Below are 22,500 nucleotides of genomic sequence, written 5' to 3'. Positions count from 1 at the left end.
ACAGACACACACACACACAAAGACACACACAAACACACACACACACACACATGTTCTCCACAGCCAAAGAGATAAATAGAGAGAGAGACAGAATAAGAGATACAAAGGAGAGAAGTAAGACAGACCCAGAGAAAGCGGATGAAAAAAGGCCAGACAGGGCCAGATGTATGTTTTTGTGCCCACATCAGGCATATTTCATTCGCAAAGTGCACGTAAAAGCATGGCGAGGTATGTACAAACAGGCCGCACTGAGGAAAAAGCGTAGACTGCCTGTCGTGAGAGCTGCAAATGGCTATTTGCGCTTTTCCGTGTCATGCATATGCATTCATAGGAGGGTCAGGGGAAAGTGGGAGTATCGCGCAAACACAGGAGACAACAAGTGCTAATAGCATTGATTAGGTATTCCGCCATATGTATGAAAACAGCGCATGTCTGTTTTGCGGTGAAAAACTTGCGCCTGTTAAAAGCAGGTGTAATCAAAATCGCGGTTGAATGTGTCAATTAGAGAAACTTTTAGAGACAGCTGAATAAGTATTCAGAGCATCAGTTTTCTTCATTGTGCAATAAATAGTTCAAGTATTTTTAAGTAGATTAGTAGAACTACTAGGCCTACTCTGTATGTCGCTGCTTGTTGACATCTTATTATCATGTATGATCGCTAAAGTTTGTTTCTTTTTAATGTCGCAATTGGTTAACTATTCAACTGCGCTTGTGGTTCAGCTGTGGGCACGCAATTAGCTTTGCAGAGGGGGCGGGGAAACAACTACAGATATGATAGTAATATGTAATAACACATCCAACACAGATCAAGATCACCTCAAACAGTAAGATCACCTCAGTTTTCTTGAGCTGTAGTATTGTTTACCTCAGATCTCCATGGCGACCATTGAGCACTGTTAACCACTTTATCCAACAAAAACAGATGTGCGGTGGCACCCCTAAATCATAATGTACTGGAAAAATATTTTGCATGTGTTGTTTCTACATATATTGGAACACTTTTAGCACCCAGCCATATCAAAATTCAAGAATTGTGTTTTTTGATGCACCCTAACACACATGGATGGATTTCTTAACCAACTTCAATCAATCTATCAATCAATGACATTTTCCTTCTACATTCTGACTAATACAAATCCAAAGTCTTTTATCACATATATTGAGAAGTCTTTATTGAGACTTCAGTGAGAGGAGGGAGACTTACCCAGTGGCCCTCCACTGTGGCCATCACGTCATCTCCCATACGGATCTTTCCAGAAATCTGATTCACACTGCTGGAGCCGCCCAGGAAAGGCTGTGGAGGTTACGGAAGACCAAGTGGAGAGTGTTACTGCTACATCCATAAACTGTGTATAAATGTGTACACACACACACACACACACACCAACACACACACACACAGTCGATGGCTACACAGGGTCGGCGCCAGAGAGCAAAGGGTGGTGGGGGGGAGGGGGCTATGAGCACTGACAAAGGGGGCACCTCACCTCACTTTTATTAGTTATTTTTCCAAAATTGCCATATAATAAAGAGCATCCTTCGAGCCTTTTGGATAACTGAAACAATATGATCATGGGGGGAAAATAGTGCAAGAACATAGCCGTCATAGCCAGCGTTTAATAGACTAGCACACAGCGTTTAATAGAATAGCGTTGCATACTGTAGGCTACAATACAAGTAAATAGGCTATAAAAGACTTAGTATTTTGTGCTGCTCTGACAGTCCACTTTTATTGACTGTCTACTGTTTTTGAGTTTGGAGATGTACAGTAGGCTACTGTTTTGCAATGACAGGCTGAATGCCGACTCCACAACTGTCGCATTTCCCAGCTAGGACCATGAGGCTTTTTGTCACTGCATCCAATAATGTCTTCCTCTGGATAAAGCAGGTTAAGACCCGAGCTGTGTTGCGCTCACTAAAGGCCGATTCCTTCTCCACTCTTAAAGTAGCCTACATGACTCAAAGCACTAAACTAGCGAAGCGGAGCGAATGGAGTTTTGTTGGAGCGCGGAGCCCTTTTTAATTTATAGGCCGGAGCGGCCACTCTGTTCCTCTACAATTTCGCTCCGATACCGCTCACAACACGAGTCCAAATCCATCTAGAATTCATGTCTTCGTAATAAAACCAAGACCATTAAATTTCAACGATATTGGCCATAGTAAGTTCATTGATGGGGATGGAGTTCGCTAAATATTTTAGAAAGGAAACTGACAAAACAAGTAGATAGTATATAGTATAGTATATAGTAACAATGTAGAGCAAGAACAATGTGGTGACACTGTTTCAGTGAGTAAAGATTCATTTTGGAATCTAAGAAGACACATTTCGTCTGACTTGTACTCTGCACAATGACAATAAATTGAATCTAATCTAATCTAATCTAACCTAATCAAGTAGAGGTCTAAGCCTGTATTCTTTAGGCAATTAATCCCACTGATCCCTTTAGTTTTAGGCTTATGTGTATTGACGTTGCCAAGCTTGTTCATTGTTGCACTATCTTTTAAAATAAATGTTCTATGACTGAATATATTGCCTTTGCTCTTAGTTCTTTGGGATTTAAGGTGACAATTTGGCTAGTAGATTATTTCTCCCTCTTTTAAATTGGAGCGAGCGTGGAGCGATTTCACTGGAGCGGGATGATTTTTAAGTGGAGCAGGGAGCGAAATTGAGCGGAGCAATCTTTACCATCAGTTTGGCCCTTTATTTACGGTTTATGCTATTTAGATCAACAGCTCATGCATTCAGCTTGGGTGCTTGGGTCATCCTGCGGTCAGAAACGCAAAAAAAACGTATATTTTCCATTATCTTCCCAGATCTTTCTTCAGAGGAGTTCTGTTACTGAAGTTCTTATGCAGCAGTGTCTAAAAACCCTACTGGTCGAGATTTATGCTCATTTGGCGTTGCAGGAGTGGTGGTAAATGTATCGGTGGCACTCGCTGCAACGGTGTCCGAGTGTGAGGAATCCCTCTTCATCACTCAGTTTGCGCACACAATCAACAGTAGCATAGTTGACACACGTGTCAGTCCGTGTCATGTTTCATTTTAAGTAGGCTAAGTGTTCAACATCAGTGTTCCATATGGATTTAATTTCAATCATAGCCGTAATAATATTTAGATGTTTTTTTTTATGTCAGGGAGAGAACTCTGTTGAGGGGGCACACTGGCCTGGCCCCCCCTAAGGCGCCGACGCTGTGGCTACACCTTATTGCTCTCTCCTGCAGAGAGATGTGCAGAACTGAAAGCAAGCAAAAAGGCTCCTACCTTGAGTTTGAACTCCAGCTCGGCAGAACATTTGGTTTTCTCACAATCGATGGTGATCTTGCCCCCCAGCTCCAAGGTCATAGTGCCATACAGGATGCCTGCCAAAAGCCAGCAATGATTTGCATTGTCAGCCACCACTGTCACAGAGTTGTCTTTATGACTTATTATATAAGCAAATGTGCCAGTCCCATGGAATAGCACTATGAAAATCAATGGAAAGTATTTATTGGATTTGTTGTTCCACCACATCCCTTTTACCTTTTCATGGGACTAACTACCTGTGTTTGTGTAGCCTGAGAAAACATTGCTATGAGCAGATGTAGATTTTGAATTTGACACTATGTAGCCAAAGTTTTATCTGGCTTTTGTGAGTGGCTCTAGCATCTTCCCAATGTAAATACAATTAAAGCGAACCTAAATCAGCATATTGTGGTGAGTAATGAAGTGTATTAATGATGTGTACCTTTGCAGTGAGCATAGGGCATTGTTATGACGTACTCCTCATCGCGGGACAACAGCAGTAACCTGGCCTTGCCGTCCAGTATCGCAGATAAAGAGTTACCTGTACAACAAGGATGCACATTTGAACAGGTCTTATTACACAACAAAGAAGTGGGCAAAACAGACGTGAAGGGCCACTCATCTTACCGTAGAACTTGGACTTGGCAAGGATGCTTCCACTGATGCAGAAGCCATCTTTTTTGTTGGACACATAAAATGCTGAAATGGGTGGATGATGAGAAACCTGGGGAGTGCACAGAGAGAGAGAGAGAGAGAGAGAGAGAGAGAGAGAGAGAGAGAGAGCTAGTTATGTTGGAATTCTTCATGTAACTTAGCTCATCTTGGTCTACATGTGTGTGGCCAAATATCAGCTCAGCATATAAATATATTTTGGATAGTTGACTCATTTATTAATGTCATATATATATAAATAAATTTGAGCAGAGCGTGTAACTTAAATTTACATCTGAACCTTTAAAGTGGTACGTTAAGTATGTAAATCTTTGCCTGGATTGTTTACAATCTTTTAATCTATTTAAAAGAGAATCTTGTTGATCTGAACAACTGACGCCATTAGTTGTTGGTTTTCCATTTTCTTGTGTTTAGCTCCCTTAACATGGTATATGTGGGGTGGTTATTATTTACCTTTCACAGATCCACTAACAAAACATAATTCTGCGATCTACTCTTTTTTTTTTTTTTATTCAAATTTGAATTATCATTTTATTTTATTTTACAGTGATGGATCCAGGATACTATGCTTCCTGATAAATGATCCCTTGGCCTTTGGAATTAAAATCACATACCCTTCACCATACCTAAAGATTGGCATGGTGTTATTTCAGTTAGCCTATTAGTTGGTTTGATGCTTACTGAGCTCAATGCAAAAGGTAGGCCTAGATATTATCTGTTAAGATTAAAGTTCAGTATGCAAAAAAATGTTGTTGCACTATTACTGAACATCACCGTAACCAAATTCAACTAACTAACACATATTTGTCTTACCAAAAGAAAAATAAATTTGTTTGTTTGTTTGTTTGTTTAATGTAAGGCCATTTCCACAACTAAGGCTATTTAAGGGCCAGAGCAAGAAAAAGAAAAATGAGGTTTGTTCATGAGCAGGTGTGTGTATGTGTGATGAGCAGGTGTGTGTATGTGTGATGAGCAGGTGTGTGTATGTGTGATGAGCAGGTGTGTGTATGTGTTGTGGGGAATGGTGGGGGAAAGGGGCGGAGTGTGAGCTCACCTGCTCTGCTATGTAGAATGTGCAGCTGTCCGTCTCAGGGTGGAGCCAACAACAGCGGAATGTCTCCCCCAAGATGGGGTTGTAGGGCTTCTTCAAACCCTACAAAACAACACATTAGCAAGACAGACCCAGGTAAAGTATACATACAGTACACAGAAGTACAAACAAAACCTGTAACTGCATAGGGAGGTAAGTCTTTTCCCATATACTAAAATCATCTGAACCCTTTCCTCACAAACACATTCAACCATAGAGTTATAGCTTAAGTAACTAAGGTGTGCCACACTCCACACACGCAGCAAGAAACCAGTCCAACCAGTCAGTTATTCAATAGCTGGTCGGTTTGAATTGAACACACAAAGTCGCATTCACTGAGACCAGACACCTGCCACAGGCATAGTCACCATGTGGCCTGAATGAAAAAAGGCAGAATCAGGCCATAGAGATGGACCGGTACACGGTGGTAGCCTCTAAGAGTCAAACATGTCTTTCAGTATATTTCATGGCAACCTACATATTCTCACTGTATTTAGGTTCAACTCTCTCTCACAACTCTGATGCAGAATTCCAACTCTGTTCAATACTAGTCATTCTTCATTGAGTAATTCTTCACTCATCACAATTTCTGAGAGGACTTTATAAACCAGTCTCTTTATACAAGTGCTGCTTTAGAGAGAGAGCATTGTTGTCTGGTGGTGCTTTATGCGTATAGGTAATCCGATGAATCAGGAGTCAGTTTAGTTTCAGAAAGCTGTGGAACAGGTCAGGATATATGCTACAGTTGATGAATTTGGTGGAGGAGTGCAACTGATGTTTCCAGCTTTCGGACATTCTTACCTTGGGCTTCTTGTAGAAACCAGACAGGTACCAGCGCACGACCTGCTTGATCCTGCAGTAGGCGTTCTCCTCCAGTGCGGCCCTGAGGGAAGGGGAGCACACGTCAGCGTGCGCACCCAATATTTCAGACGACATCTTTTCATTTGCCTTGAGTTTGCACAGTCATCAATGGTTATGTACACTCAGGTTTGAACTGCTAGTTATCTGCAAACATACCAGGGAACTGGACAAATGTTTACACAAAATCGTTCAAATATATCTATTCAGAGAAAAAATGTTCCGCAAATGTTCGGACACATCTATGGTGTACAGAGATTCCAGACAGAGATAAATCAAAAAGCAAATACACTGCAGGCACACAAACAAATTTATCTGGATTGGATAAATAACAAGACAGGATCTAAATATAATAGCTGAAACTGACCACACACACACACACACACACACACACACACACACAGGTGAAAAGGCTTACTGGGAGAGCAGGTCGGCGTGGAAGTAGTAGTCGGAGAGCTTGTCCAGGAAGGAGCGCGGCTCCAGGATGAAGGTGGGCAGCACCACCTTGGACAGGTCCATGCCCGGCCGCAGCTGCTTCAGCAGGGTCCAGATCAGGCCCTTGTTCTCCTCCGACACCGTCTCCACCTGCGACGCCTCTCCAGCCTGGGAGAGAGGACAGAGGACAGGGGACAGGGGACAGGGGACAGGTGGGTGGAGGTTTGGGGAAGGAAACAATTAACCGAGCCTCTAGGAATGTTTAGAATAATTCTAGGAAAAATCTTCACAACACGTCTTGCTGGGAAATAAGGGGGTACAGTATTTGTAGAAGATTTGTCGGACATGAAATATGCCATTTACTAAATTCAGATCACAATGCAGAGTGGACATTCTAGGAGAACATTTTTTTATTAGGCCTAAAGGATGTTTATGATGGTCCGCAGAATGGTTTGCCTGGGTTTCATTACAGTATACATTTCCATCACATATCATTATGTTAAAGGTACACTATGCAGGTTTAGGTATTTTTGCCAACAGTAGAGCTCCCTTTTGTTGTGGAGGCGAAGGATTAACAACAGGCAAACACTATCTCCAAAGAGCTATAGACCCTTTCAAGAGAGTTCCATTATCAGCATCATAGTTGTCCCCACAAGACTTCCTTTTATCATTCCATATGTTATCTTAATGCAGAGGAAGTAGATTGGGGCCCAAATAGAACGTTCAAGCATTGTTTTTGTTTTTATTGTTGAAAGGGACCCTAAATTTACTCATGCATTTCTATTTTATTTTACGGCTACATTTACTTTGTGAAACGTATAACGAGCGGCATGGCCCCTTTGCCATAATGTGCAATGTAACGCATGCGCTATGTGCGCACACTCACAGACATAAATACATTGACCATGGCGACAAGAAGTCCTCCCGGAGTTGTGCCTTTTATCATTACTTTCGGTTACAAAAACTTCGTGCACAGCGAACAGCTACATGCAAGGTGTGTGGCACCAGGATAAATTATGCCTATTCAACAACTTCTGATTTAATCAGGCATCTCCAAACGCACCTAGATAGGTCAGTCACTTAGGCCTAGCATATATCGTCACAGGTGACAAGCTAACCATCGCAAAGTGTTGTGCTAATGCTGGGAACAGGCAGGGATGGGCAAAAATACATCAGAATGTATTTCAAAATAAAATACCTAACACCCTCATTTTTAATGTATCAAAATAAACTACAAAATACAGTAACCATATGTAGCAAAATAAAATATTGTATTTTTGTATTTTAGAAAATACTCAAAATATTTTTTTCAAGGAAACTGCAAAAAAAGCTTTTTTTTTTTTATCCCAAACATTTACTGTAGCCTATTAATACAGTAAAAAACAATACAATTTGGCCCGTCATACCAAATAGTATACCGCATGCAAGTTCATGTAGTGTGATCAGAAGAATAATTCAAGAATTTACATTTTGTATTTGAAATACATATTACATGTTTCAGAAATCCTACCCATCCCTGGGAACAGGCAGATTAGCCTACATCTTTATAGTTGACCATATGATGACATACTTGGGTTAATACTGTATTTCACCAGTTAGGGCACCACAATGGCCAGCAGCGGCACTGTGTAGCCTGTCTTGACAAGTTTTGGGTTACAATATACAGGTAGTGGGCTCTCTGTTGATTTTAATGAGTAGGCCTAAGCCTAAAGTTACAGCATTTCTATCACAATTGACCAGACTTCGACCTTTTGTCTGCTTTTAACAACATTCTGGCTATGATTGTTCCTTGTATTGCATCATGAGCCATCACTGCGCCTATTGCATTCTGCTGTTGTTTGCCTTAAGCCTAGCTTAGTCATTATGTTATACCACATCGCCCTCCATTAGAAGTGCAATGAGCTGCATTGAGCATAATAAACTGCATTTAGAATTCCAAATACATATTTCTAGATATTTTGGTAAAAGTAACTTAAAAGTAATACAATAGTAGTGTAATGCCTTACAATTCAGAGGCAGTAATATTATAATGTAACAAATTACTTTGAAATGATCGTAATAAGTAATACATAATACATTACGATTTTGAAGTAACTTGCCCAACACAGTACATGGGGCAACTTCTTGAGCGATGTTGCTGGGCAACCACATAACCAGTTCCATTTATTCTGATTGGATGATCATGACAACTTGCCTACTGATGATTTAAGTTCTCCAGAAAAGAAACTGTTGCCAAATATCAATGAGAAAATGCCAGAACCACAATAATGAGGAACATTGCCCAGCAACATTGCTCAAGAAGAGTTGCCCCATGTGTCATCAGCTTATGAGGACTCTAGGAGGACAGATCACAGGTTGGCTTCGGCCAGCTCACCTCAGCCATTTCCTCTTGTCCCTGCTCTACATAGGTGGTGGCCTGCAGACACGGCGAGAGGTCATCCGATTGGTCCATGTCGCTCTCCTCCGTCACGCGTCCCCCATTCTCATTGGCCGCGTTGTCAGAGTCCTCGTGGGCTTCCCTCTCCGACTTGTCTGAGTAGCCATCATTCTCCATGTGGTTCTCCAGCATGGAGTCATTCAACCTTTTATACAGAAAAAGAAAGAGAAAGAAAGAGAAAGAGAGAGAAAGAAAGAGAGAGAGAGAGAGAGAGAGAGAGAGAGAGAGAGAGAGAGAGAGAGAGAGAGAGAGAGAGAGAGAGAGAGAGAGAGAGAGAGAGAACATATACAGTATGAGTCACTAGCTATGGAAGGAATCCTCTGTGACACAGGAAGAGAAGACCAAATGCCCTAAATGAATTATGGAATCAATTGTATGTATGGGTGAAAAGGAAGGGCTTGCTGTGAATGGGTTTATGCAGAGGAAGAAGGAAATCTTGACCATAAACACAAAGAATGTGTCGGTGATTATAACGTCCCATATGTATATTTCAATGGCTTTCTTTGTTAACCTCGTAAGAAAAAGTGCGTCCCTTTGGCTTACTTTAATTCCCCACTCAAATTTTCTTCTAATTTTCCCACTCATTTAAAGGAGCAGTCAGCGATCATACACGATAACATTTTATGTCACATTCAGCAATCATCTCCTCACGACACGCTAGCTGCCTGTTCAATGAGCACACTGTAAAAAAAAAAACAGTCTCTGTAGGCAGCCCAGGCTAAGACAACTGGTAACAAACAAAGTGGGGACAGAACGGGAAACAAAAACAAACCCCTGTGTTTTGTTTTTGAGTTTCTTTGGGAATACTGAAGGAAGGGGTGAGCTACCTCTCTGGTGTGTTTCGTTTGGTCCTTGGCAAAAATATAATATACGTTTTTTTGGACAAAAACGTCTGCTAATAATTTTAAATATGAACATGAACAACATAAACAAATGTGACTTCCTGCGCAATCATTGACGGCATCTTTAATCATTTATAGTTACAGTCATCACCATGCAAATGCATTTTTGTTTATTCAAAATACTAGGCATCTCTCCTGGCAACAAATACACAGCAACAGTTTCATAGGAGCATGGTGTCGGCCCTTAGTGCTGTTTGAGCCTGATGCGTCACTCATGGCCAAGCCACCAGCAGGGGGAGGCCCTGAGGATTGTGTGTGTGTGTATGTGTGTGTGTGTGTGTGTGTGTGTGTGTGTGTGTTTGTGTAGGAGTGTGTGAAGGGTCTCTGGAGCGCCGGCCATCAGGACCTGACCTCAGGGACGCCTGCGGAGGCTTACAAAAGCTCGGCCAGCCTGGTTGCCTAAGCAACAGCGTGCATCCTCACCTACCACTGATGTGAATGTCACCAAAGGCGTAACCAAGACAACAGCCACCCGTAAGGTACTGTAAGGATAAACAATAAATGGGAACAGTAACAAGAGACTAGAAATGATCTGCTACAGAAATGTGGAAATAAGAGCGAGGAACACATCCACATGTCTCTGCTTGACAGAATGTTCTGGTGAGGGAGAAACAAGCAGAGAGAAGTGGGAGGCAGGGGGAAGAAAAACCCCACAAGCACCGGGAGATAAAACCAGCAGACAGCTGACCGCTCACAGCGTGCCTCTAATCATTGGCCATTTATAATCCTGCCCTAACAGCCAGCCTTTGTGTCCTCCCTGCTACTCTTCCCTTCCTATCACACGTATTGACTCTCACTCACTCACTCTCTCTCTCACTTATCAATCAACCGATTCAGTCACCCTCTCAGTTGTTCTCTAGCGTACTTACTCAACCAGTCGGTGAGTCAGTTAGTCACTCGCTTGCTTACCCATTTGTGGTTCACTCACACGATTCACCCTGTCTCGCACGGCTCATATTTGCAGTACGTGTGTACACACACACACACACACACACACACACACACACACACACACACACACACACACACACACACACACACACACACACACACACACACACACACACACACACACACACACACACACACACACACACACACACACACACACACACACACACACACACACACACCATTAAATGAAGACAGGTGTCATGTGTTCCCTGCCATCTGCTGGCAGAGGGAGGATAAGAAAAATCGCAATAAGAACAAGCCTAGACGATCTCAGAGAAGCACAATTTTACACACACACACTTTGTAAATCTCTTACCTTACACACAACAGCAAGAGCGAAACCGATCCACCGGGAGAGCAGGAACCTCACACAGACTACTTCTGCCTTTTCTCTTTTCTCCTGACCAAGCACTCTGTCTAGCAGCAAACCAGTGTGACCAGGAAACACAACCGGCGGTTCCTTTTTCCCCCCCCACGTCTTCTGCGCTACCGATTTCACATTTGCATGCGTGAGCACAAGGGTGTATGTGACTAGGCGTGAGTAAAAGTGAGTGTGTGTGTGTGTGCGTGCGTGTGTGCCTGCGTGCGTGTGTGCTGCTCGGCTCTCTCTCTCTGCTGTCATCTCAGTCTGAGGGGAGGTGTAGGGTTCACATTCTCTTCATCTCTTCCTGCTCCTTGGCCTGTCACATGACATTCAGCGGCTGAACCGATTGGCCCGTAGGCTTCAGAGGGGGATGGCAGAACAGAGGTTGATATTAGGGAGTGGCGGGAAGGGGGCGGGCCTTAGCAAGAGTTGCCAAGTGGAGAATATCACTGACCTCAGAAACTGGAAACTAGAAACATTAAAACACACAGCTACACACACACAAGTTATGGATGACTACTGTACCTAATAAATATAGGCCTAGGTCTCTGATAACAGAATCTGTGACAGGGCAATTTAGAGCATGTTTTTGTATTTGAAATGCTTTAAAATCAATGAAGCACACTGAAACATAAGGCAATGATATCCATCTTTATTACTGTTTTTCTGTTTGCTTAACATGTTTTGTCCTTTTATATTACTAAAGCTGAAGTGGCAAACTCAAATAATTACTGGGAATTATTATATCAATTGATAAAACCTTACACTGCTTTTTAATGTTTATCAGGCACAAATGTACAGCTTCAGTTTGCCATTTTTATATCACAGGCAACAAGGATGCCAAGAGTGTAATGATGCGTTAAAAGGCTATGACAAAGCAATCCATGTCCGATGTCATCAACATTCTTATTTGCATATCTGTTTAATAAGTGCTTCCCTCTGATGACTCATGAAATACAGTACACTTCAATATTTTCAAAGGGGGGGGGGGGGCATTTCATGACCTATCAGTGCATACCTTCTTACTTGCATACTTAATGTGACTTCATCAACAACAACATTGGATAAATGGGCTTCCCCCCCCCCCCCCCCCGCGTCACCAATTATAGTTAAAAACATTCGGAGCTTAGCACCAAACTTGGCAAAGAAATATTTTTCAAATACTGTTAAGTAAATGCAAAATTTCAGTGCACTTTCACACAGAGTAGGGCCTATGCCCTATGCTATGTCCTACAACACGCATGCATGATCCGTTGTGTGACTCCTGAACATTACCCTACCTGTTATCCGCCATCTGCATGAAAACATTTCACTGACAAGGGAAGTGGACATGGCCATATCACTCATACATACTGTTAAAAAATCAGCTGATCTGCTTTCCAATTTAGCATATTAGCCTTCAGCGAGTGGAGGCAGTGGTTCTCAAACTGGCATTGCAGACACTGGTGTTCTTGGGTAAGAGCCAGCCAGGTTTCATTCGGGTTAGTATTAACATACGTAGCGGTCATATTTTCTAAAGGTGTGCCTAGTGTTAGGAAGTTAGGTGCATGACATTGAGACACCACACTAACACCTACACATTCCATACACCTGGGGACGCTGCTTTGCCTGTTTTCCTAATTGCAGTCGGACGCGGGATTCAACACCGACAGCGTTTGTTTGGTGTGGACAATTTTGGAGTAGAATTGTACGTGTTGGACATCTTGACAGTGGATCCTCTTCATTTCATTTTTCCTTTGGATGTCTACCCTTTAAATAAAACTTGAACTACGGACTAATAGCAGCTGGGGCTATCCGACCGAGTGGGTCAGAGTTTGGGCCAAGGAAATGGTAAGCTGGCGTTCCCTGGTTTCAAGCACTCCAAATTAGCTTCATACATCTATCCTGTCATGCTTGCACACTATAGGTTAGGGACTCGCTAGGTTCCCGATATCCCTAGAAACGAGCAGAATTGTTGGCATTCGTGTGAGTACCCTAATACTAGGAAATTCTTGCTTTAGAGAGCCTTCTCATGAAAGCATAGAATCATTGAGCTCTATTAGCTAGCTAGACAGAGGTGCTCCCCTTCAACAACCTGTGAGCCTAGATGAGGTAGTCACCTCAGTGGGGGCTGCTCATTGTTCCAACACCTCATTATTCCGACGACTCAATAGTCTGACATACAGATATGTGCAGAATAATAGCAGTGTGTTTTACAAAATTTAATAAAGCTCAAAATCCTTAGAATAGCTGCTAATTTCATAATATCAGTGCATTGGGAACACTGCACATTAAATTTCAAATCAAAACATGACCAAAATTGATCAAGTTTGTGTTATACCTATAAAGTAAAGAAAAAGGAATGTTAGGCTGTTCAAAAAAATAGTAGTTGCATTTTTCTTTACAAACTCAAATATTTACTGTATAAACTGAAAAATGTCTCAAGATTTTGCTTTACTTTAAATCACTGCACTAATATCTAGTTGCATTACCATTATTTCTAGTCCAACTACTGGCACCTGTGAAACCTGTGAACCAGGTATTCCAGCCCAGGACGACTGAATTACATTCCACAATTCCTCTGCATTTCTGGGTTTTGCCTCAGAAACAGCATTTTTGATGTCACCCCACAAGTTTTCTATAGGATTGAGGTCTGGGGATTGGGCTGGCCACTCCATAACATCAATCTTGTTAGTCTGGAACCAAGACTTTGCTTACTGGTGTGTTTTGGGTCATTGTCTTGTTGAAACACCCATTTCAAAGGCATTTCCTCTTTAGCATAAGACAACATGACCTCTTCAAATATTTTGATGTATTGAAACTGATCCATGATCTCTTTTTGGTGTGCGATAAATAGGTCCAACACCACAGTATGAGAAACATCCCCATAACATGAATTGTGCACCACCATGCTTTACTGTCTTCAGTGTACTGTGGCTTGAATTCGGTGCATGTGGGTTATTGCAAACTGTCTGCGGCACCCATGCACAAAATTCAAGCCACAGTACACTGTGTAGCTTACAACTTTTTTTCTGGGGACCCACTTTTTAAAAATGACAGACTATCGCAACCCAATTCACTTCATCTAACATGCAACCACCAATATTGCCCAATATTCTTCTGCTTTGAAATCTGGTTATAACTTCACCATACAGACAATGTAACCTAAAAACAATGCTATGGGTAGACCTATATTTAAGCTAAGCATATCCACTTGGACAGAGCGACAGAGCAGGCTATCTGTTTTCTCAGCCGACCGTCTCGTGTCAAGTCCTGCAACATTGAGGCTACATAAACTAATGCTAGGTTTTTTCTAACTTGTGAATTCGATTTCCTGTGCATTTGCTTTGCTTATAAATTAAGTTGTAGGCCTACTTTCCTTGCCCAATGTGATTGTTGAACGATGCTGGCCAGAAATGAATATAGGCAAAAGTTACTTTCCGTGTCATGTCATACCTCTCATCTGGTTGCTACTCTGGCAGTCTCACCAGAAGATGCAGCAGCTGGCAAAACATCATTGTGTTAACTGAGCTGTTATATATATATATATAGTAAACGTGCTAATTACCATTTAGTTTGAAAATTCTTAAAACAACGATGTTTTTTAATACTTCAAAATAATATTTGCTAAATGAACCTTACATTTTTCAGTAGCTGGGGCTTTTACTGCCTGAAATATCTGATTTTGTTTACCACGCTCGGAGGTTAGTGCTGGGCTGGTGGGTGCTTATTCCCAACCTTTCTCAGGCACATGAACGGTTAGCCCAGGAATTCTCGTCAGCAAATCAAAATTCCACCGGAGCTCCAAGCGGATTTGTACACGCAGCCTTACAACACTGTTTACAGCTCTTCGAGTAAAATGTAATTTTTGGTACATAGCTAATTTAGGTAAACTTATGGTGTGGGTGCTTGCGTTTCTTTAGGAATCCGCCGTCTTGGTTTGTATAGAAATTAATATTAAAAGTGCCACATACACATAAGAGGTTGGACATACGTGACGTTCCTATAGAACATCTACTTCCGTGTAGTAGGCTACATAGGCCAGCCATTACTTTATAATCGTGGGGAAACGTAGCAATGCAAGCCCTGTTTCTTTTCTCCCACGCCACTGTGCACCGAGGGAGATGTGCGCTTTTCTCACTCGAGATACTTTCTCCTCCAATAAACTTGTACTTGTAACGAAAGGCAATAGAAAATGGAGCGGAGTAAAGAATAGATTACTGGCTCAAAAATGTACTTGAGTAAGAGTAGAAGTACCGTTTTGAAAAAGGAATATGGAAAGTTGCCGTTCCTCAAAAAAAATACTTTTTTTACTCATGTGCGTTACTACCCACCCAGTAAGGCGTTACTACCCACCCCTGATAAATTGTCACTAGGCTATGCTGGCGACCCAAATAAAATCTCCTTTGGAAACCAATGGCTTACAGTAAATCACAATCACACTACCGCTTGCAACGCCTCTGAATGCAGTCCGCTGCCCTGTTTACCGGCAATGCTACAGTGGACTTAAGGTGACACCTCGTGGCGAAAAAGCTGTAATACATTTCATGCAGCTGCGTGAATGGGACCCACTGTACACACACCCACACGCACACACAGACAGACAGACAGACACACCTCAACAATATCAATCTCACTTTAAGCTCACAGTAATCAGCCTCGCCTCAAAACGTCACAGGCCAACCGGGAATTCTCCCAATACCCACTCTGCTACTACTGCCCATCATACCACTTCCAGTGGCCAGTTATTTCCTGTGTGTTAGCCGGATTGTGTATACAACGCAAGACAAAAACTGTGCATTGAATGCACCCGTGTATTTACCGCAGAGGCCAATAGTCCAAAAAAATCAGAATCAGATAGCTTAATCATAAAGACGAAGAAAAGAAATACATTCCCATGTAGAAATGTAGAATGAAGTGTAGAAATTGGTATAAACCTTGGTGAATAGGCAGGAAATACCCCAAAGCATGTGTACATGAGAAAATGTAGACATATCAGTGTTATCAGTGTGATTGTGTGTGGGTGTGAGAGGGAGGGGGAGAGAGAGAGAGAGAGAGAGAGAGAGAGAGAGAGAGAGAGAGAGAGAGAGAGAGAGAGAGAGAGAGAGAGAGAGAGAGAGAGAGAGACACTCACTGCTGGAGTGCTTGCTCTGTGAGGACAGGGGACTGCAGGAGCTGGAGGATGTGGGAGGAGTCAGAGGAGGAGCTCAGGTCTCCGTCCCGACAGCTCTTGGCCGTCAGCTTGTACAGGCTGGAGCAGCTGAGGGCCAGCTCCAGAGCGTCCATCCACACACGACCTGCAGCAACACACACACAATGGATAGGAAAGATTTACTATTTGGTCAGAAATGAGGTCTCTCTCACACACACACACACACAATGGATAGGAAAGATTTAATATTTGGTCAGAAATGAGGTCTCTCTCACACACACACACACACAATGGATAGGAAAGATTTACTATTTGGTCAGAAATGAGGTCTCTCTCACACACACACACAATGGATAGGAAAGATGTACTATTTGGTCAGAAATGAGGTCTGTCTCACACAGACACACACACACAATGGATAGGAAAGATTTACTATTTGGTCAGAAATGAGGTCTCTCTCACACACACACACACACACACACAATGGATAGGAAAGATTTACTATTTGGTCAGAAATGAGGTCTCTCTCACACACACACAATGGATAGGAAAGATTTACTATTTGGTCAGAAATGAGGTCTCTCTCACACACACACACAATGGATAGGAAAGATTTACTATTTGGTCAGAAATGAGGTCTCTCTCACACACACACAATGGATAGGAAAGATTTACTATTTGGTCAGAAATGAGGTCTCTCTCACACACATACAATGGATAGGAAAGATTTAATATTTGGTCAGAAATGAGGTCTCACACACACACACAAAAACACACACACACACAATGGATAGGAAAGATTTACTATTTGGTCAGAAATGAGGTCTCTCTCACACGCATGTACGCACACACAAAAAAAAACACAAACACACACACATAGTTCATCATTTACCTACTGAACCCACTCATCAACTTTCACATATTCAACTTTCACAGTCTTTTGCAATAGCTGAGAACAGTCAGTTCCAATGAGTTTTCTTAAAGTGCCACAACCACAACCACAAGACCATAACAGATATTTGAATGGCTGTTCAAGAAATGATGTGAACAATACCAGAACACTAAATAATAAACTACTTTATCAATCAGATTGATCAGTTTTCATCTAAATGTATGGTTAATCATAACAAATGCAATGAGAGAAAATGTAAAAAAGCCAGGTGCCAACTATTATATCGACATCACACACACACACAATAACTCTCTCTCTCACACACACACAGAGAGACACACAGACACACACACACACAGACACACGGTGACTCACCGTCTGATTCAGATGCAGCCCTGCAGATGAGGTAACTGCTGGGCAGAGGCTGTGTGATGGAGCCCACATTCTCCCCTTTAGGACCCTGCAGAGGCACACACACACACACACACACACACACAGAGCTGTGTCAAAACACTTACAGCATACACACTTCTATTCCTGCCTCCAAACACACTAGCTCACTCACACACACATATACATACATTCATACATACATTCACTAAGTCTTTCATTTATTTCCTTACTCACTTGTGTGCTCACCCACACTCCTTCACACACGTAACAAACTCATAATACACTCACACACACAGACACCCACCCACACACACACACACACACACACACAGTCCCCAGCTCACTGACCTTCATGGTCCAGATGGACTTGTCGAGCGGGTGGTAGAGTTTGAAGCAGAAACCGTCCTTCTTGGAGGGCCTCTCAATGAGCTTGCAGGAGCTGAGCAGCACCGTGCCCACCCAGTGCTCCATGCTTGGGCTCTTATAGATGAGCAGCAGGCCCGGCTTCAGCGCGCACCACAGCTTGGTCCAGCTCTTCAGGGAGCCACGGATCTGCAGGCAGAGGGGGGGGGGGGCGGGGCAAGAGCTCAGAAAACCAAGGCCACCACCTCTCGCGTCATTAATGCAAGAACTGACCTTTCATTCATTCAGAGGGTTGATTTTATGTTTCCATCTCAAATATTGCTTTTTATAGTCCAAAAACAGGGATAGTTAATGACGATAGAGAGATAGGGAATTGAGGCTGATGAGGAAAATACTGTTTGACACCTACTTGATATACCACATGTATGTGCCACCTAACCCTAAACTAGGAAGAGTTTGGAACATCCACTGATTCCCAACATAGTGCACTATATTGTAAATAATCCATGTGCTGAATCGCAGGAAAGGGTTACATATATCTGACAAAAACACTGTTTACTACCTTCACCCAGTTGGACATGATGACCACACTGGGGTCCTTGAGAGCACTGCATAACTCTTTGGCTGCCCTCTTCTTCTCCTGACGGTAATTCTTCTTCTGGACCTGCAGAGGAACACAAAACAGTCAGATTTGACAGACAGTTCCACTTTCAACCACCAGGTGGAGCTGTCGTTACTAACATGACAATGTGTGACAATGCCTTGCCATGCTATCAGCTTTACAATCACATTAATGTATAACTCAAGACTCATAAACAGGAAGAATTGTCAAGACAGCTTCCATGTTGTGTTACAAAGTAGAAGAATGGAATCCAGTGAATGGAGTCCAGTGTACGGACTTGACGTGTTTATCATTCTTTCCCATAATGCAGTGCATCTCTACCCACTAGCTTCAGGCGATCGTTACCTTAAGGGACTCCTTCCTGCCCAGCTTCTCCGTTGGAGACGCTGGGGTGTGGTCCCCCTCCACACTTCCGAACACCCTGGGATCCAACTGACAGAGGACACGTAGAGGACAATGACAAAGGTGTAAGGTCACACACATACTGTACACACAAACACATACGATTAGACACACACGAAGAGCTGTGACCTAGCAGTTAAAGCTAATGGTCCAGTCAGCTAAAGGTCACAGTAATACCGGTGTCTGAAGGGCCTCTTGTGCTGCCATTGTCCCCACTGTTTAGTGAGTGCCTTTGCAGGACTTGCAAGAGCCCAGCAGCTACATTTACAGACAAACTCAGACAGGATCTGTACTGTTTTTCAAAGGGGTGTGTCAGTCATGCACACACACACGCACACACACCTCCTGTTTCTGACCCTGATATGACTCCACTATTGGCAAACACAGTTCTGTTTACCAGCTTGAAGCAGTTTGAAAGACTCACTTTTACTACACAAAATCTAGAGGAACAGCACACACACCACCGCATGTCATTCCTAACAGACATTCAAGCACAGTGATAAACAAAACCACCACATTAGGAGGCAACACACCAACCACGTCAAGGCTAGCGCAGTTTTGATGTTGACAGTGGGAGTGTGTGAGCACTGGCTGAAGAGTGAGGGGAGAAACAGGTGTCTCTCTCTCCGTCACATCCAGAGGGCTGATCTCAGGGCGACAATGACCAGACGGCGGTCAAATGCCCCCCATAAAGCATGGGATAATTATATCCACAACACACACACACACACACACACACACACACACACACACACACACACACATACACACATACACACATACACACATACACACACACACACACACAGACACACCTGAGTTGAATGTGTGCAGAATGTGTGTAGAATCAAACAATGACTACAGCTAAGCTCTAGGATATTAAAAAAACGACACAAGAATAGTATAACAGCCAGAGATGTAGAGGAGGGGGGCAGAGAGAGAGAAAGAGAGGGGGAGAGAGAGATAAAGAGAACGAGAGAAAAAAAGGGAGAGGAAAAGGGGGAGGGGGGGGGGGGGGTTGGATACACAGCTGTAAAGGAGATGTGTGTTGGAGCTTTGCAGTCATGTAAACAAGCCCAGCCTGTGTGCTGTGGAGCGGTTGCGGTGGCTAAAGCTGTGGTAGAGATAGAAGCTTATCTGGGCCGTCATTTCCTTAGCTGAACCTCCATAAGAGGATGGAGAGAAGAGTGCACTTCTCTCAGAGAGTGAAGGACACAGTGACAGTGTGTGGGAGGGAAGAGAGAGAGTGGCAGATGCATATACAGAGAGAGAGAGAGAGAGAGAGAGAGAGAGAGAGAGAGAGAGAGAGAGAGAGAGAGAGAGACCGACAGAGAGGGGGGAGAGAGGGAGAAACTCACTGGGCTGCCGGGAGACTGTGCAGGACTGAAATCGTCGCTTGGCGAAGACAAGCCATTACGGTCCGAGTCCCCACCTATGAACATACACACAGACTCATACTACAGTGTTTGATAGTTTGAAGTTTTCTATCAAAACAAATGGGAAACGTGGAGAGAGCAATAGAGAGAAGTAGAGTAGGGTGAGAGAGAGAGAGAGAGAGAGGGGGTTGTGAGAGAGAGAGAGGGGGGTGTGAGAGAGAGAGAGGGGTGTGAGAGAGAGAGGGGGGTGTGAGAGAGAGAGGGGGGCGAGAGAGAGAGAGGGGGGTGTGAGAGAGAGAGGGGGGCGAGAGAGAGAGAGGGGGGTGTGAGAGAGAGAGGGGGGTGTGAGAGAGAGAGTAGGGAGAGAGAGAGAGAGAGAGAGAGAGGGGGTTGTGAGAGAGAGAGAGGGGGGGGTGAGAGAGAGAGAGGGGTGTGAGAGAGAGAGTAGGAGAGAGAGAGAGAGAGAGAGAGGGGGTTGTGAGAGAGAGAGAGGGGGGTGTGAGAGAGAGAGAGGGTGTGAGAGAGAGAGGGGGGTGTGAGAGAGAGAGTAGGGAGAGAGAGAGAGAGAGAGAGAGGGGGTTGTGAGAGAGAGAGAGGGGGGTGTGAGAGAGAGAGAGAGGGGTGTGAGAGAGAGAGGGGGGTGTGAGAGAGAGAGGGGGGTGAGAGAGAGAGAGGGGGGTGTGAGAGAGAGAGAGGGGTGTGAGAGAGAGAGGGGGGTGAGAGAGAGAGAGGGGGTGTGAGAGAGAGAGGGGGGTGTGAGAGAGAGAGAGGGGGGGTGTGAGAGAGAGAGGGGGGCGAGAGAGAGAGAGGGGGGCGTGAGAGAGAGAGGGGGGTGAGAGAGAGAGGGGGGTGCGAGAGAGAGAGAGAGGGGGGTGTGAGAGAGAGAGGGGGGTGTGAGAGAGAGAGGGGGTGTGAGAGAGAGAGGGGGGCGAGAGAGAGAGAGGGGGGTGTGAGAGAGAGAGGGGGGTGTGAGAGAGAGAGGGGGGCGAGAGAGAGAGAGGGGGGTGTGAGAGAGAGAGGGGTGTGAGAGAGAGAGAGGGGGGTGTGAGAGAGAGAGGGGGGTGTGAGAGAGAGAGGGGGGCGAGAGAGAGAGAGGGGGGTGTGAGAGAGAGAGGGGTGTGAGAGAGAGAGAGGGGGGTGTGAGAGAGAGAGGGGGGTGTGAGAGAGAGAGGGGGGCGAGAGAGAGAGGGGTGTGAGAGAGAGAGAGGGGGGTGTGAGAGAGAGAGGGGGGCGAGAGAGAGAGAGGGGGGGTGTGAGAGAAGAGGGGGGGGTGTGAGAGAGAGAGGGGGGCGAGAGAGAGAGGGGGGGGTGAGAGAAGAAATGTATGCGGATGCTCGTGTACCTGGGCTTGAGGGTAGTAATGTCGTTGTCCCCTGCATATGACAGATTCCTTGTCAGGGTCCGCGGGTCTATCTTTGGTGGCGACAGTGTCGTCGGACAGAGCGAGAACCGCCGGCGGTACAGGTTCTCCTCTTTCATCTTGTCGTCCGTATTCGTTCCCTGCAAAGAGAGGGGACAGGGGAAGGAAGGAAGGGAGGGAGATGAAATCATTAATCTTTCATGCATGATGGGACTGGGGCTAAACACACATCACATAGGAGCGGAAAAGGCAGCACGGCAGATAAGAGGCAGATGATATCAGACTCTGAGATAAACCAGTCGGTCGAGATCTGTTGGAGTCTATCATTACGGCCTGCTTTTAAGACCTGGCACACACACGGTCTTTCCAGGACACTCCACCCAAGTCTATATAAACAGTAGCCAGCATACAGCTTTTTGAAATGTGATTCCTGGCTAGTTATAGATGAAGCAGCACGTTCAAATCTGGATCAGTCATTTTAAACTACAGTAGATATAAGCACTGTTCCAAATATCCTTTCAACCTCATTTGACTAAGATACTCAAAAAAACAGACAAAAAAACCCAGCTGACCAGCTATCAAGAAGTAATGTAATAAACACAACATCTTAATCAAGTGTCAATGTTGACATGGAGGTTGCCCGTTGGGCACTAGATGACTGTAAATGGGCAGAAAGACCTGGGCCTCACTGCTCTAGCCCTTAAAGGTGTGGGTTTTTGAAAATTCTAACATAAGATTCAGTTCTGCAACAATTCAAGGTTCTAAAATTCTATGTTGAATTCAATGAACGCAGATATTCTTTAGAACATTCATTTTCCAACATTCCCGTCACACCGGTGTGACAGTAAACCTTTAAGGGTTAAAAAGAACAGCCAGCACCATCTATGTTACCATCGAATTTGTGGAAGGCACCATATGGTAGACACTGGAGAAATCAGGCGCCTATGGCTTTCACTCACGTAGCTA

The 22,500-nt window shown here is 44.0% G+C and overlaps 1 protein-coding gene across 3 annotated transcripts in view; it reads right to left on the bottom strand.

Annotated features, from left to right (window-relative positions):
* Positions 1-22,500, bottom strand: part of osbpl5 (oxysterol binding protein-like 5) — a 51,425-nt gene that overhangs the window by 7,826 nt on the left and 21,099 nt on the right. For all 3 annotated transcript variants that reach the window (XM_076271117.1, XM_076271126.1, XM_076271135.1), the window contains exons 3-16: positions 20,157-20,230; positions 18,742-18,828; positions 18,337-18,438; positions 17,760-17,963; positions 17,394-17,478; positions 16,109-16,271; positions 8,713-8,920; positions 6,322-6,506; positions 5,847-5,928; positions 5,010-5,108; positions 3,911-4,007; positions 3,726-3,824; positions 3,263-3,360; positions 1,205-1,294 (exon numbers count right to left, since the gene is read on the bottom strand). In XM_076271117.1, coding sequence (XP_076127232.1) covers positions 1,205-1,294; positions 3,263-3,360; positions 3,726-3,824; positions 3,911-4,007; positions 5,010-5,108; positions 5,847-5,928; positions 6,322-6,506; positions 8,713-8,920; positions 16,109-16,271; positions 17,394-17,478; positions 17,760-17,963; positions 18,337-18,438; positions 18,742-18,828; positions 20,157-20,230 — 1,673 coding nt within the window. The remainder of the gene's footprint in view (positions 1-1,204; positions 1,295-3,262; positions 3,361-3,725; positions 3,825-3,910; positions 4,008-5,009; positions 5,109-5,846; positions 5,929-6,321; positions 6,507-8,712; positions 8,921-16,108; positions 16,272-17,393; positions 17,479-17,759; positions 17,964-18,336; positions 18,439-18,741; positions 18,829-20,156; positions 20,231-22,500) is intronic.

The sequence above is a fragment of the Alosa pseudoharengus genome, unplaced genomic scaffold (genome assembly GCF_046254945.1).
Source record: "Alosa pseudoharengus isolate Yale_2024_CS ecotype anadromous, Long Island Sound unplaced genomic scaffold, YU_APseudo_1.1 YU_APseudo_1.1_scf_10, whole genome shotgun sequence".
NCBI classification, from domain to species: Eukaryota; Metazoa; Chordata; class Actinopteri; order Clupeiformes; family Clupeidae; genus Alosa; species Alosa pseudoharengus.
The sequence above is the reverse complement of the archived record's forward strand: the minus strand, read 5'-3'. Positions and strand labels throughout refer to the sequence as shown.